A 12,968-nucleotide genomic window follows, 5' to 3' on the forward strand; every position below is an offset into this window, starting at 1 on the left:
ACAGGTACTGCCAATGCTGAAAATTTTAATCAAGTCACAATTGTGTATAGATGCCTCTGCCACAACAAGTAGTCATAAAGCACTTAAATGAAAACAAATGTCAGAAGTTTATTAAACTTAATTTTCAAATTAGAAGGTTTAGACAAATGAGGATGGCAAAAAAATTTTTTTCATTTCTGGGGAAGAGAATAACTTTAAAATATATAGGACTTAGGACTTTCCTAATGAAAATATTAAAAGCTTTAAAACTTAAAAGTTTGCTTAATCTTACTTACCATGCCTTTTAAAAATTAATAGGGCATTTTAATTGTAACAAAAAAAGACTTACATACCTTATGTAAACAAGTGTCCACTACCCAATTGCACACATTTTCCAGGTCATCAGATACCTCAAGCCTAGATTTAACAAATTCACAGAGCTCCTCATTACTCATAACATCCCAGATCCCATCACAAGCCAAGATGATAAATTCATCCTCTTCTGCTCTTAAAATTTCATAAACCTCAGGCTCTGGAGAAACAAGTTGTTCTGTTGGGCCCTTGCCATCCACACACTTGTAATCATAGTCCCCCAGAGCACGAGACACTGCTAATGAACCATTAACACGCTGTATCATTACGCTGCCTCCTGCATTTTGGATTCGCTCTTTCTCCCTTGGGTTGCAAGGTTTGTGATCTTGGGTAGAAAAGCAGACTTGTCCACTCCTATACAGAACAGCCCGTGAATCGCCACAGTTGATGAAGTAGATGTGCTTAGGTGAAATCATAACTCCCACTGCAGTTGAACCGCTCCTGTCCATGCCATTTCTGAGGTCTGAAAAGTTACGCATGTATTCATCAATTTTCAAAAAGCCAGTTCTGATACCATTCTTGACATTTTCCACTGAAGGCTCAAGAGCAGATCCTGACTTTCCAGCTGCCCTGAAGTCTTCGTTGTTAGTGATGTGTTCTAATAAGTGTGTTGAGCAGTAATTTGCTACTCGGGATCCGGCATGACCATCATAAACTGCAAAAAACGACCAGTCTTCCAAGCCGTGTGGAATACCTACAACAGCTGTGTGTGCATCTTCCATTTCCACTCTCCATCCTTGCATGCTGCTCAGGCCATAACGTAAACCATTCCCAGCACCATGAGCATTATGTTTCTCAGTTTTGGGTTTGTCCAAAAATGCACCCATGTTTAGTAATAGATCTGAAAGGGGGAAAAAAATGTAGATGTTACATATTTAAAATTAGGAGTATTTATCAACAATAGTTCATCTATTTTCTAGTTAACTCCTAATCTCAAGTGTATTTTTCATTATTATCAAAACTTACAGGAACCACAACAAAAAGAAACCAAGAGAACTGCTCCATACAGCCTTCTTCTAGAACACTGGTTTCTCAATCCTTACACACTAGAGTCTCCAGGGGTGGGACCCAGATATGATTATCTTTTTCAAAATGCCTCTCTGGTGATCTGCATGTGCAGCAAGCTGAAAACCACTGTTGTTGGAGAAATGAAAACCAAGAAATAAAACCTGGTTTTTATTTTAAAATTCAATTTATAATTTGAGGGTTCAATGTGTAAGACGGAACAATGACAATATTCAAAACTTGGCAACATTTTGCTCAAAGTATGCTAATACATTTTAGAAAGATTTCCAAAAGTAAGTGTTATAATCAAGTATAGTCCCCCACCAGAGATGTTGCAGACAATCCCCCAAATTAATTAAAACAAAATCTCAGTTTGAACAAACATGTGATTCCATCTAGGTTGTACTGCACATCAAACAAAGAACTTTACTTGGACTGACGGAAATCCATTAACCCATAAAAACAAATATAACTTTAATGATGTGCTGAAGAGCATACTACTTAATATTGCAGAGTTTCACAATCCATGAAGTGGCCTTAGGACAGCTTTTACTCAGTGCTTTTACTTAATAAAAAAGTAAAAGTGCTTTTACTTTTACCCATGAGAGAACTGTGAAATCCACTACACATCACCATCCTCCCAACTTCACTTTTAGAGTAAAATCTTTTCAATTTTAAAGGGCCTGGACTAGAGCAGTGGGAATGCAAATGCCTTGGTATGTTTTCCATATACAAGCCTGGCCCTAAGACTCCTGAGTTGTATGACCTTAGCAAGTTTCTTAGTCTGTTATACCTTAAATTCCTCCTCTGCCAAATGGGAATAGTAACAGTAGTATCTACACCTGACTTCCCTGGTGGCTCAGACGGTAAAGCATCTGCCTACAATGTGGGAGACCCAGGTTCGATCCCTGAGTTGGGAAGATACCCTGGAGAAGGCAATGCCACCCCACTCCAGTACTCTTTGCCTGGAAAATCCCATGGATGGAGGAGCCTGGTAGGCTACAGTCCATGGGGTCGCAAAGAGTCAGACACGACTGAGCAACTTCACTTACTCACTACACCTGACAGGGAAGAAAGCATTAATATATAGTGCTTAGAATAGTTCCTGAGACAGAGTAAACACCACAAAATGTTTGCTGTTACTATTTGCTCAAAATGCAGATTCCCACACCCCCATTTCCCTGCCCCCAGCAGACCTTGTATGGGGTCTTCAAAAAAGCATGCTGGTGACTTAAGAATCACATTTTGAAACATATTAGTCTAGATCAACTTACTTTCATTTGGCTCTAGGTATCTTTTAGAGAGCTCTTTTTCAGCTGTAACTGTTATCTAACTACAATAAAACTATATATTCATATTCCTAAAAACCCAATGAACCACTATATATAATATTTGTAAATTGTAGCAATTTTGTAACTTTTCATTATATAATACTGTACTAATTATTAATACAAATACAAATATTTATTAAAAGAATTTTCAAAAAACAAAGTTTTACTCTTACCTAAAAATAACTTTCATTCAAGTATAATACAATAGTATTGAGAACAACATAACAGAATGTGCTTATTTTTTAACACACTGGTTTAATACTCTGATACAATGATTTGAAAGCCTAGTTCTAGGTATATTTTAGATTGTTTTTAATGCCTATTTCACCTGAGAAAACAACATCACCACCTTATAAAGATATCTAAATGCAAGTAAAACTGAATGGATAACTGTATTTAACACCCACTCTTCGGTCCCAACTACCAATTACAAAAAAAGAACTTTGTTATCATTTCCATTATCTTGATATTCCTTCAATTAAGGTGCTGCTGTTTCAAATTTCAACAAATGGGCTCAAAAGTCACCAGAACTCCTCATTTAGAAGAGTTTTAAAAACAGTTTGAAAGTTTCTATCATCAAATTTGTTTTTAATTTAGGAATAAAGAAAGGAGAAAAGGAAGGAGGAGTCTTAAACAGAAACTATAGCAGACTCTAAAAATCAAAGGGAGCCTGGAAGGACAGTTTGGAAAACCCTCAGGAAACAAAGGAGTCCCTAAGGCTGGGCAGCCAAACACTTTGAAAATTACACCGAAAACAGCCTTGCCTGGGGCTGCAGTGATTTCTACCTTCCGTTTGATTCCTTTCTGAAAGTCACTTGCTCAAGATTCAAAGTTCAGGAAACTATTAACTAATCGACTGAGCTCTGGTCACCGGCACAGTCACTGGCTGTAACCAGGATCGTATTCTTTTCCAAATTAGTAATTTGTTTCAAAGCTCAAAATTGATCTCATTTTAAACTTAAGTGTTGTCCCATGATGATTTAATTATTTAATCATGAAATACCATATTTATTGTATACAATGTATACACACAGCTAAAGAGTACTAAATACCCACATACCTTCCATATAGTTTAAAAAATACAACATTATCAAGACCACTGAAGCCTCTTATTATTTTTGAATTTTATAATTAGTGTTCCTTCTAGTCTAACCATATTTATGTTGGTTGTTTAGTTTTATGTTTGACACTTTACACTGATGTAAAATACAATATGCATTACTGCTGCAGCCAGCACAGCAGGTAGGGATCGAAAATGGTTGACGCACAGTTTGGGAAAAAGAAACTAGAGACAGAATTAAAGTTTTAAAGATGGGACCAGGGACTCAAGACCTCTTGGGTCAAGAGCCCTGTTCCTCGGAGCCACATCACTCTTATTTAGTGTCTTGGCAAGCAGAAAGTATCTGTTGTGCTACGATGAAGTCAGCCTCCTGTGTCCCTGGTCACGTCTCCCATTTTATTGATTACTTTAAACTATCTGTTACTTTCTTGTACAAGGGCTATTACCTAGCTGGAGGTCACAGACCTGCATATGCCTTGGTAAAACATCTCACTGTGTGCACAAGCAGTGTTCTGAACTTGCGCTGACTCAGCGTTCCAAGGCCCACACTATGTTTCTCCTTAGCTTAGCAGGGCATGACAACTCCAACTGATCAGCCCAATGTGCTTTTATTTGGGTCATGCTGTATTGCTATATTTTGCTTTTATTCTTTTCCCATGGTGATTTTCTCATGGCTTAGCCAGAGCAACAGGCAGCTGACTATTCACCCCTGCATATCCCCCTTTTTGTTTTTGTAGCAGAAGATATGTTGATCTCGCAACTTCTTTCTTATTAGTTCTCGGAGGGTTTTTCGCATGCATCTGAGGACTAAACAGAAGATTATATAGTGAAACAGCAAAACATAGCTAGTGTTTCAACGAGACCACCTCCGATGCCTTTGAGGACTCAATGAGTTAAGGCCCTCTGCTTAGTCCATGAAATGTATCTGCATCTGGTAATAGTCTGAAAGAAGCATGTTGCATGCCAATGATTTTTGCTTGTAGCTTTTTAATACCTAGTGTAAGGTTGTCAGCGCATGGTCCTTCAAGTGCCGTCTAACCTTTTCCCAGGAGTGTTTAGACTGGTTATATTCCTGGGGAGGTCACACAAAAAGTAGTAATGTTCCAGTCACACATTAAATATATTTTAATATAAGATTTTATACTTCTTTTCCTAAGAGTAGCACTTCATTTGCTAAATCCACCAAACTGTTAAAATCCTCATCTATATGAGTTTGAGCTCCTCAGTATACGCCGCGGTTTTTGTGTATGTCTGGAGACAGTCTCTTTTGTACCTTGATGAGGCTGTTCAGAACCCAAAAGTCTCAATTTCTGGCGAGACAGAGAGAAGAGAAAAATGTTTTAATTTTACCCACAGGTGTAAATCACTGAATTGTTTTAAACCATCAGTGACTTGAGGAGAAGAGTTTTTTAATACCTGAAAACAAAGATTAGAATCCAGTAATATGTCAGACAAAGAGTCATGAAAATTGCAGTCATATTTAACAGTCTGTTCAATCTCATGTAACCAATCCTTTTGTTTTGTGGTCCTTGCCTGACGACAAAGGACGTCAGTGAATGTGATAGTCTCTAAGAAGCTCATGAAATTTTTGCCAGTGTCTGTACAACCTGTCCAGCAAAGTGGGTGCCCTGATCACTGGAGATTGCAGAAAATGTATTTTAATCTTTTTTTTTATTGTGAGGTATTAACCCTGTTGCCAGGAAAGGTTTCATCCTATCAAATAAAAGTGAGGTTTGTTAGGGGGCCTGGAAAAGCCAAGAGTCCACCTTGGATTTCCCATAGCCCCGACTGTCTGGTTTATAGCCATTTTTTATCCATTTTAAATCTTCTGATGAGGGGTTAATTTTGTAGAAGCTTTGTCTATATGTGCCATAGTTTCCATAGATCATTGTGATATAACACTCATTTATTTTATCAAAGTAACAAAAGATTTTAAAGGTAAGTATGAATCACTTAAAGACAAAGAAATTTACAGTCTGTTATCAAAAGTCATATTCCAAGAAGACTTTGTTTTTTTAAACAGGAAGAGAAAATCAAATTTCAGATTGGTACCAGATTATATTCATTATGAAACAATAGTTATTCACTTAGTCAAAGTAACAATACAAGATTTCAAAGGCAGTTTAATGTCTTTAAGAAACTTGTATCTTGTACAAAACTCTCTCCCACTTATCACAAACCTTTTTATACTTCTGTATTTATCACTCTATTTGCCCATTCAGAGAATAGTGCCTGTAAGTTCAAATGTACTTCCTTTTTCCTTAATAGATGTAATGCCACTCCTTATACCTTTCTATTAAAAACACATCTTACTTTCCTTTAGCAACCATGAATTGTACTTTATATCATCATTCTGTAGATTTTTAAGTATAAATCATCCAAAGCTATGTCATCTGCAAAAGTATCTTCACGAAGTCAATAAATAAACATTAACACCAGGTATCAATTTAATAGTGAATATTTCCCAGTTCATACAAGCCTGAAATTCCTTTTAATTCTTTGAATTTATAATTGTTTGATTTGTAAGCACTTACTTCTCTTTAGGCCAATTAAATAGAGCTCATTGTCCAATCAGCCTTAAGCAATTTTGTCCAAGGATGAAGGCACACACGGAGACACACACAAATTTAGACAGACATATAGGCAGAGATCTCACAGTTTTCTGCTTAATATTTAAAATGTATCTTTGCCCCTTCTTTTCCTTCTTGGTTTGAGTTCTACCGATTTGTTCATGGCTGGAGTCCCAGATAGAGTGGGCTGCGTATCCCAAGGACACGATAAGAGTTAACTTTAGGTTTTTTCCCAGGCCTGTTTTTGTTTCTCAGGCAGAACTGGAGCTGCAAAAAAGTATTTTAACAAGCCAACATTTTTTTTAATTCCACATGCAAGAAGAACAGGTTTTGCAATTTCCAAAAAGACTTCACTTAAACCAGTTTTCTCTGGGGTCTAAAGAATATCATGGCCATTCAGTATCAAAAACATCATCTCTTTTTGCAGTCATAGTTTCTTATCTAAAATTTAAACCAGTGTTCGAATTGGCTCTGCTGACAGGGGTAATGTTGTCCCAGTAGGGACTGCCCCTTTGGGGAGGTGAGATCTCTTGAAGTAAAGAAAGCCTGTCCTTTAACCTCTGTTTCCCCCCAGGCTCTTACGCAGTAGCGCCTCACCTGTTCTATAGCCTGATCTTCCATAAGCACTTGCTCTTGAGTTGTCCCCCAATTTCCACTGTCTATCAATTGATCTAAAGAGATGGGGATCTATCTGACTTGGTCATGAGCAACCATAATCAAACAGGGACCCTCAGCTAGTCCCTGCACTATTCCGAAGGTAAAAGGAGAATTTACTCCATAACTCTGAACAGCTTGCCTAAGTTCCTTTAGTATTTTGAAGGGAATCTGTGTACAGCCTCATGCACCCCATTGGGATTATTAGGATCTTCCCCAGGAGCTACTTGTTCATGTATTGTCTTTGGAAATGTCATAGTCATAGCCTCCAAGTCACCCTCCTGTCGAGCCCACCAAATACCTTTCTAGAGAGGTGACAGAACCGTTGTCCCTGCAAGGAAGGAAAAGCTTGAGTCACTCCAGCCATTAAGACAGGAGGAAGAAGCGGAGGTAAAGGAAATTCGTCCTGCCCAAAGGTGCAGAAGGGACTGTAGCTTTAAGAACCTCCTGCGTTTTTTGCTCTCCCTCCTCAGGCTTTGCATATTCAGGTTTTCCCTTTAATGGGGTTTCACCTTCATCCTCACTCCCTTCTGAGCTTTCTGGGGTCTGAAGAGGTTCTAAAATAGATTTTATCAGTGTCCAAATTGACCAGACAGATACAGGCCTAAGTTTCTCTAATTTACTATGTACCTTCTCCCAAGTTCCTAAATCTAAAGTACCTAGAGAAGGAACCATAAGCAATGTTTCTCAATAGTTTGTAAAAGCTCCAACAGCTGGCCTTTGCTTATTTTTGTACCCCCCTGCCCCCGCCCCTCTTTAAAAAGGTGCGTTAAGAGGCATATATACAGCTGGTACTGTTTTGAGCTTTCTGAATTTCCCATATTTAATCCTGCTTTCAATGCCTAAAAAAGTGTTATTTACCGCAAAGGGGGATTTTCAGGGGCCTCACCCCACTATTCTTCAGGACCATGCACTGCTTCGATCCTTCACTTTCGTGCCCCATGTTGGGCGCCATTGCTGTGGCCAGCACAGCAGGTAGGGATGGAATGTGGTCAACGCACAGTTTGGGAAAAAGAAACTAGAGACAGAATTAAAGTTTTAAAGATGGGACCAGGGACTCAAGACCTCTTGGGTCAAGAGCCCTGTTCCTCGGAGCCACATCACTCTTATTTAGTGTCTTGGCAAGCAGAAAGTATCTGTTGTGCTACGATGAAGTCAGCCTCCTGTGTCCCTGGTCACATCTCCCATTTTATTGATTACTTTAAACTATCTGTTATTTTCTTATACATGGGCTATCCCTAGCTGGAGGTCACAGACCCGCATATGCCTTGGTAAAACATCTCACTGTGTGCACAAGCAGTGTTCTGAACTTGCACTAACCCAGCATTCCAAGGTCCACACTATGTTTCTCCTTAGCTTAGCAGGGTATGACGACCCCAACTGATCAACCCAATGTACTTTTATTTAGGTTATGCTATATTGCTATATTTTGCTTTTATTTTTTCCCATGGTGATTTTCTCATGGCTTAGCCAGAGCAACAGGCAGCTGATATTAACCCCTACATATTACTCTAGTACTCTTTTATTTCCAGCTCAACATTGTATTTCATTCACATTGATGGAGAGAGCTGTAACTCATTCTGGATCATGGAAAAAGCGAGAGAGTTCCAGAAAAACATCTGTTTCTGCTTTATTGACTATGCCAAAGCCTTTGACTGTGTGGATCACAATAAATTGTGGAAAATTCTGAAAGAGATAGGAATACCAGACCACCTGACCTGCCTCTTGAGAAATCTATATGCAGGTCAGGAAGCAACATTTAGAACTGGAGATGGAACAACAGACTGGTTCCAAATAGGAAAAGGAGCACGTCAAGGCTGTATATTGTCACCCTGCTTATTTAACTTATATGCAGAGTACATCATGAGAAACGCTGGGCTGGAAGAAGCACAAGCTGGAATCAAGATTGCCGGGAGAAATAACAATACTGATATGCAGATGACACCACCCTTATGGCAGAAAGTGAAGAGGAACTGAAAAGCCTCTTAATGAAAGCGAAAGAGGAGAGTGAAAAAGTTGGCTTAAAGCTCAACATTCAGAAAACGAAGATCATGGCATCTGGTCTTATCACTTTATGGGAAATAGATGGGAAAACAGTGGAAACAGTGTCAGACTTTATTTTGGGGGGCTCCAAAATCACTGCAGATGGTGACTGCAGCCATGAAATTAAAAGACACCTCCTCCTTGGAAGGAAAGTTATGACCAACTTAGATAGCATATTAAAAAGCAGAGACATTACTTTGCCAACAAGGGTCCGTCTAGTCAAGGCTATAGCTTTTCCAGTAGTCATGTATGGATGTGAAAGTTGGACTGTGAAGAAAGCTGAGTGCCAAAGAATTGATGCTTTTGAACTGTGGTGTTGGAGAAGACTCTTGAGAGTCCCTTGGACTGCAAGGAGATCCAACCAGTCCATTCTGAAGGAGATCAGCCCTGGGATTTCTTTGGAGGGAATGATGCTGAAGTTGAAACTCCAATACTTTGGCCACCTCATGCGAAGAGTTTACTCACTGGAAAAGACTCTGATGCTGGGAGGGATTGGGGGCAGGAGGAGAAGGGGACGATAGAGGATGAGATGACTGGATGGCATCACTGACTCAATGGACCTGAGTCTGAGTGAACTCCGGGAATTGGTGATAGACAGGGAGGCCTGGTGTGCTGCAATTCAAGGGGTCGCAAAGAGTTGGACACGACTGAGCGACTGAACTGAACTGATATGCCACTGTATGCTTGTACCACCCCTTCCACTGTCAACGACTATTTGAGTTATTTCTCATTTAAAAGTTATGAAACAGTGCTGTTTAAAAAAGAAAATCATGGTGCAAATATGTGGGTTTTCCTAGAAGATATACCTAAATTTCAAAGTTCTTAAAGTTCACTTAATATATATTATCTTTTTTCCCCCTCAACAAAAATCACAAAACAAACCATCTCCAAACATTTGTTTCCTAACTATTCTTTTGCTAACAGTACTCTCTCTCTTAAAAATAAGTTTACTTTCTTAGTAAGCAAACTTCATCCTGAATAGCATGATTAAGAGTGTGTATTTTCTTTTATCCAAAAATATCTGCACAGCAATTAGTAATTACTATTTTAAGTTCTCTAACTCTTCAAAAGCAAAAATCTTTGCTATGAGATAATCATCAAAACTGTATGTGGCAGACTCTTAACTTCTTGGTCATTTCTCATTTCATTCATTCACAGTAAGCCCTCAGTATCAGCTGCTTCCACGTCTTCAGGTTCAACCAACCACAAGTTGAAAATACTAGTGGGGGGTGGGGGGATTCCAGGAAGTTCCAAAAAGCAAACTCGAATATGCCAAGCACCAGCAACTTTTACATGGCATTTATACTGTATTAGGTAATCTAGAGCTGATTTAAAGTATACGGGAAGGGGAGGTTGTGCACAGGTTATATGCAAATACCACACCATTTTATATAAGGGACTTGAGCATCTGCATATTTTGGTATCACCGCTGTAAATAGCTCCCTGGATTTTAAAGTTAAAGGTCTTGTTTTCATAAAATTAACTACACTGATGACACTAACAGCTCTGAACTCCTGGTTCAATTTCTTTGCTGCAGTAATTTTCCTAGGAAGGATGCAGTGAACCATTTTCACCTTAAGTGCCTATGATTTTTCTTCCATAAAAGGCTAATTTTTATTAAAGAAATATTTACTGTTGAGAATATACTTTTGTCCAGCATCTCTTTGCTGTAACTCTTCACTCCCCACCAAAAGACAAAACTTAGCAAAGAGTAAATCTCCCACATATAATTGGTCTCATACTGGTTTCATCAACTTGGCACTGTTTACTACATGCTTCAAAGACATTTGATGACAAAGGAATGTATTTTAATTTATGGCCATATATTCTATGCATTATTTCAGTCATTTTGACCAAGGCCTGAAAAACTAGTGTTTCCCCAATGGCATGCTTTCTCTTTTCCTACTGAACAAGAAACCTCAAAGGGCCTTGTAAACATCTACAATTAAATTTAGAGAAATTCTATAGTACTATATTGAAAGTTGTATGGCTCTATCAAACACTTCTGGGGGAAACTTCATAAAGCTTAGTTTTTATCCTCAGAATGCATATTTTTTAAAATGTCTTGCTAATTTGCTATGATTTTATGCTATCACTTAGCCACCTATCAAGCACACTGTATGTACACTTATGCAAGCTATGGTTTCAACAACAGTAAATAGAGTCACCTATTTAAAATAATCCTGGACAATCTCAAATTTTGAGAGGTTGATATTTGAGATCTGATGATATTGTATTTTTTACCCCATGTTAAGAGCCCATATTGGGATTAAGAGTTCTAACATTTTTTTATGCTGTGTGCTTGCATGTGCTTTATTGTAATTACAATCCATCTAATTTCTTGAATCTTTTACAATCACTTGCTAATTTTTGGAAGACAGTTTAGCTAAAACTAGATCCATGATATCAATGTAATCAAACGTAAACCTCAATGTGGTACAGCAACGAATACAACCGAGGAAGTGAAAATTTTACCATTCCTTAGGTTCCCTCACCAGCCCATCTGACATAATAACAGCGTGGGGAAGCCAATGTCAATCACTATATTATCCCTATATTAAATGTAATTTGCCTTTCTCAGGGTGAAAGACAATAGAGGTTCAATCTTTAAAAATTAATACTGATGGACAGTCCTGTATAGTCCTTATAGAGATCACTTGGTCTATACCACTCTGTGGGCCTAAGTTTTTACAAGACTGAGAATATATGTACAGCAAGCATCATCTGAAGACTGAATAAACAATGTTCTCTGCACATCTGTCTTTTTCCATTGCCTTCTTTGAGGAAAAACACACTACTGAACCCAAAGCAGGATAATGTTATTATTTACTTGCTTAACCAATGGTACAGAGTAACCGTACTATAAAGTAAGCACCTGAGAAATAGTATTTTAAAGAGTTCTCATACACGAAAGATGGAACTACTGGCCATCTTTAAGTAATTTGCTTAAATCACTTTAAGTAATCACATTTTAAAAATCACTTAAAAGGTTTCACATGTGTTTATATATATTATATAGCATTCAATTCTGGACTGATTCTAAAATGTTTCATTCAGTCAATGCATAAAATGCAGCAATAAATAATACATATTCATGATGTATGTATTTGCCACAGGAATACTTTAAAAGTACTTTAACAGTAGTACTGGATACAGAAAAAGTCAAGCGAACTTTTTGGCCAACCCAACAGTCACTCATTCAAGCATTTCCTAAGTGCCTACTACATGCCAGACACTGTTCTGGGTAGTGGGAATATGATGACCTCTTCCCTACAGGAAAGTATAGTCTGGTGGAAGATAAAGGCCAGTGCACATGTTAGGAAGGCACATGGTGATACAGGGGGTCTAAGGGGATAAGCATAGGTATGTCAAGAACAGGCATCAAAAGTCACATGTAGTTAAAATTTTTCCAAAGGAAGAAGCTTAATATGAGACGTAAAAGGTAGAAGTGGGAGAAGGTAGAAGTGGGAGAAGCATATATAAAGACCAAACAAAGAGTAAGAGCACAGTTAATTTGGTAGAATCGATGTGTGTGTACACGAGTATTTCACAGAGTAAAGCAGAGCACAAAAATCCTAATAATAACATTATTTCCTACTGAGATTATCCATTGTCTACTTAGAATCACAGATTTGGGAATTCAAGGATGTCCTTGTCCTTCTTGCCTAGGCAAGCAGCAAACCAGACTGAAAATGCTTTCCACTGAGAACAAAATATCTGGACAAAACTCCTAGAGGCCTAAAATTTAGACAAGCAGATCGAGAGCTGACATTCTTTTCTAGAACAAGCCTCCACATTAAAAAACTCTGATACCTTTGAATTTGCTCACAAATCAACACTGAAAGGGGTGAGGGTAGAGGATGGGCAATCTTTATATATAACAAGCCAAAATTCAGTTGAAAGAAACCTAAAGTGTAAAAGTGAAAGTGAAGTCGCTCAGTCGTGTCCGACTCT

At 38.2% G+C, this 12,968-nt stretch overlaps 1 protein-coding gene across 2 annotated transcripts in view; it reads right to left on the bottom strand.

Moving 5' to 3' along the window:
- Positions 1-12,968, bottom strand: part of PPM1B (protein phosphatase, Mg2+/Mn2+ dependent 1B) — an 86,050-nt gene that overhangs the window by 25,947 nt on the left and 47,135 nt on the right. For both annotated transcript variants that reach the window (XM_068986013.1, XM_068985930.1), the window contains exon 2: positions 333-1,192. In XM_068986013.1, coding sequence (XP_068842114.1) covers positions 333-1,178 — 846 coding nt within the window. In that variant the 5' untranslated portion in view covers positions 1,179-1,192. The remainder of the gene's footprint in view (positions 1-332; positions 1,193-12,968) is intronic.

Source organism: Capricornis sumatraensis, chromosome 1, assembly GCF_032405125.1.
Source record: "Capricornis sumatraensis isolate serow.1 chromosome 1, serow.2, whole genome shotgun sequence".
Classification (NCBI taxonomy): Eukaryota; Metazoa; Chordata; class Mammalia; order Artiodactyla; family Bovidae; genus Capricornis; species Capricornis sumatraensis.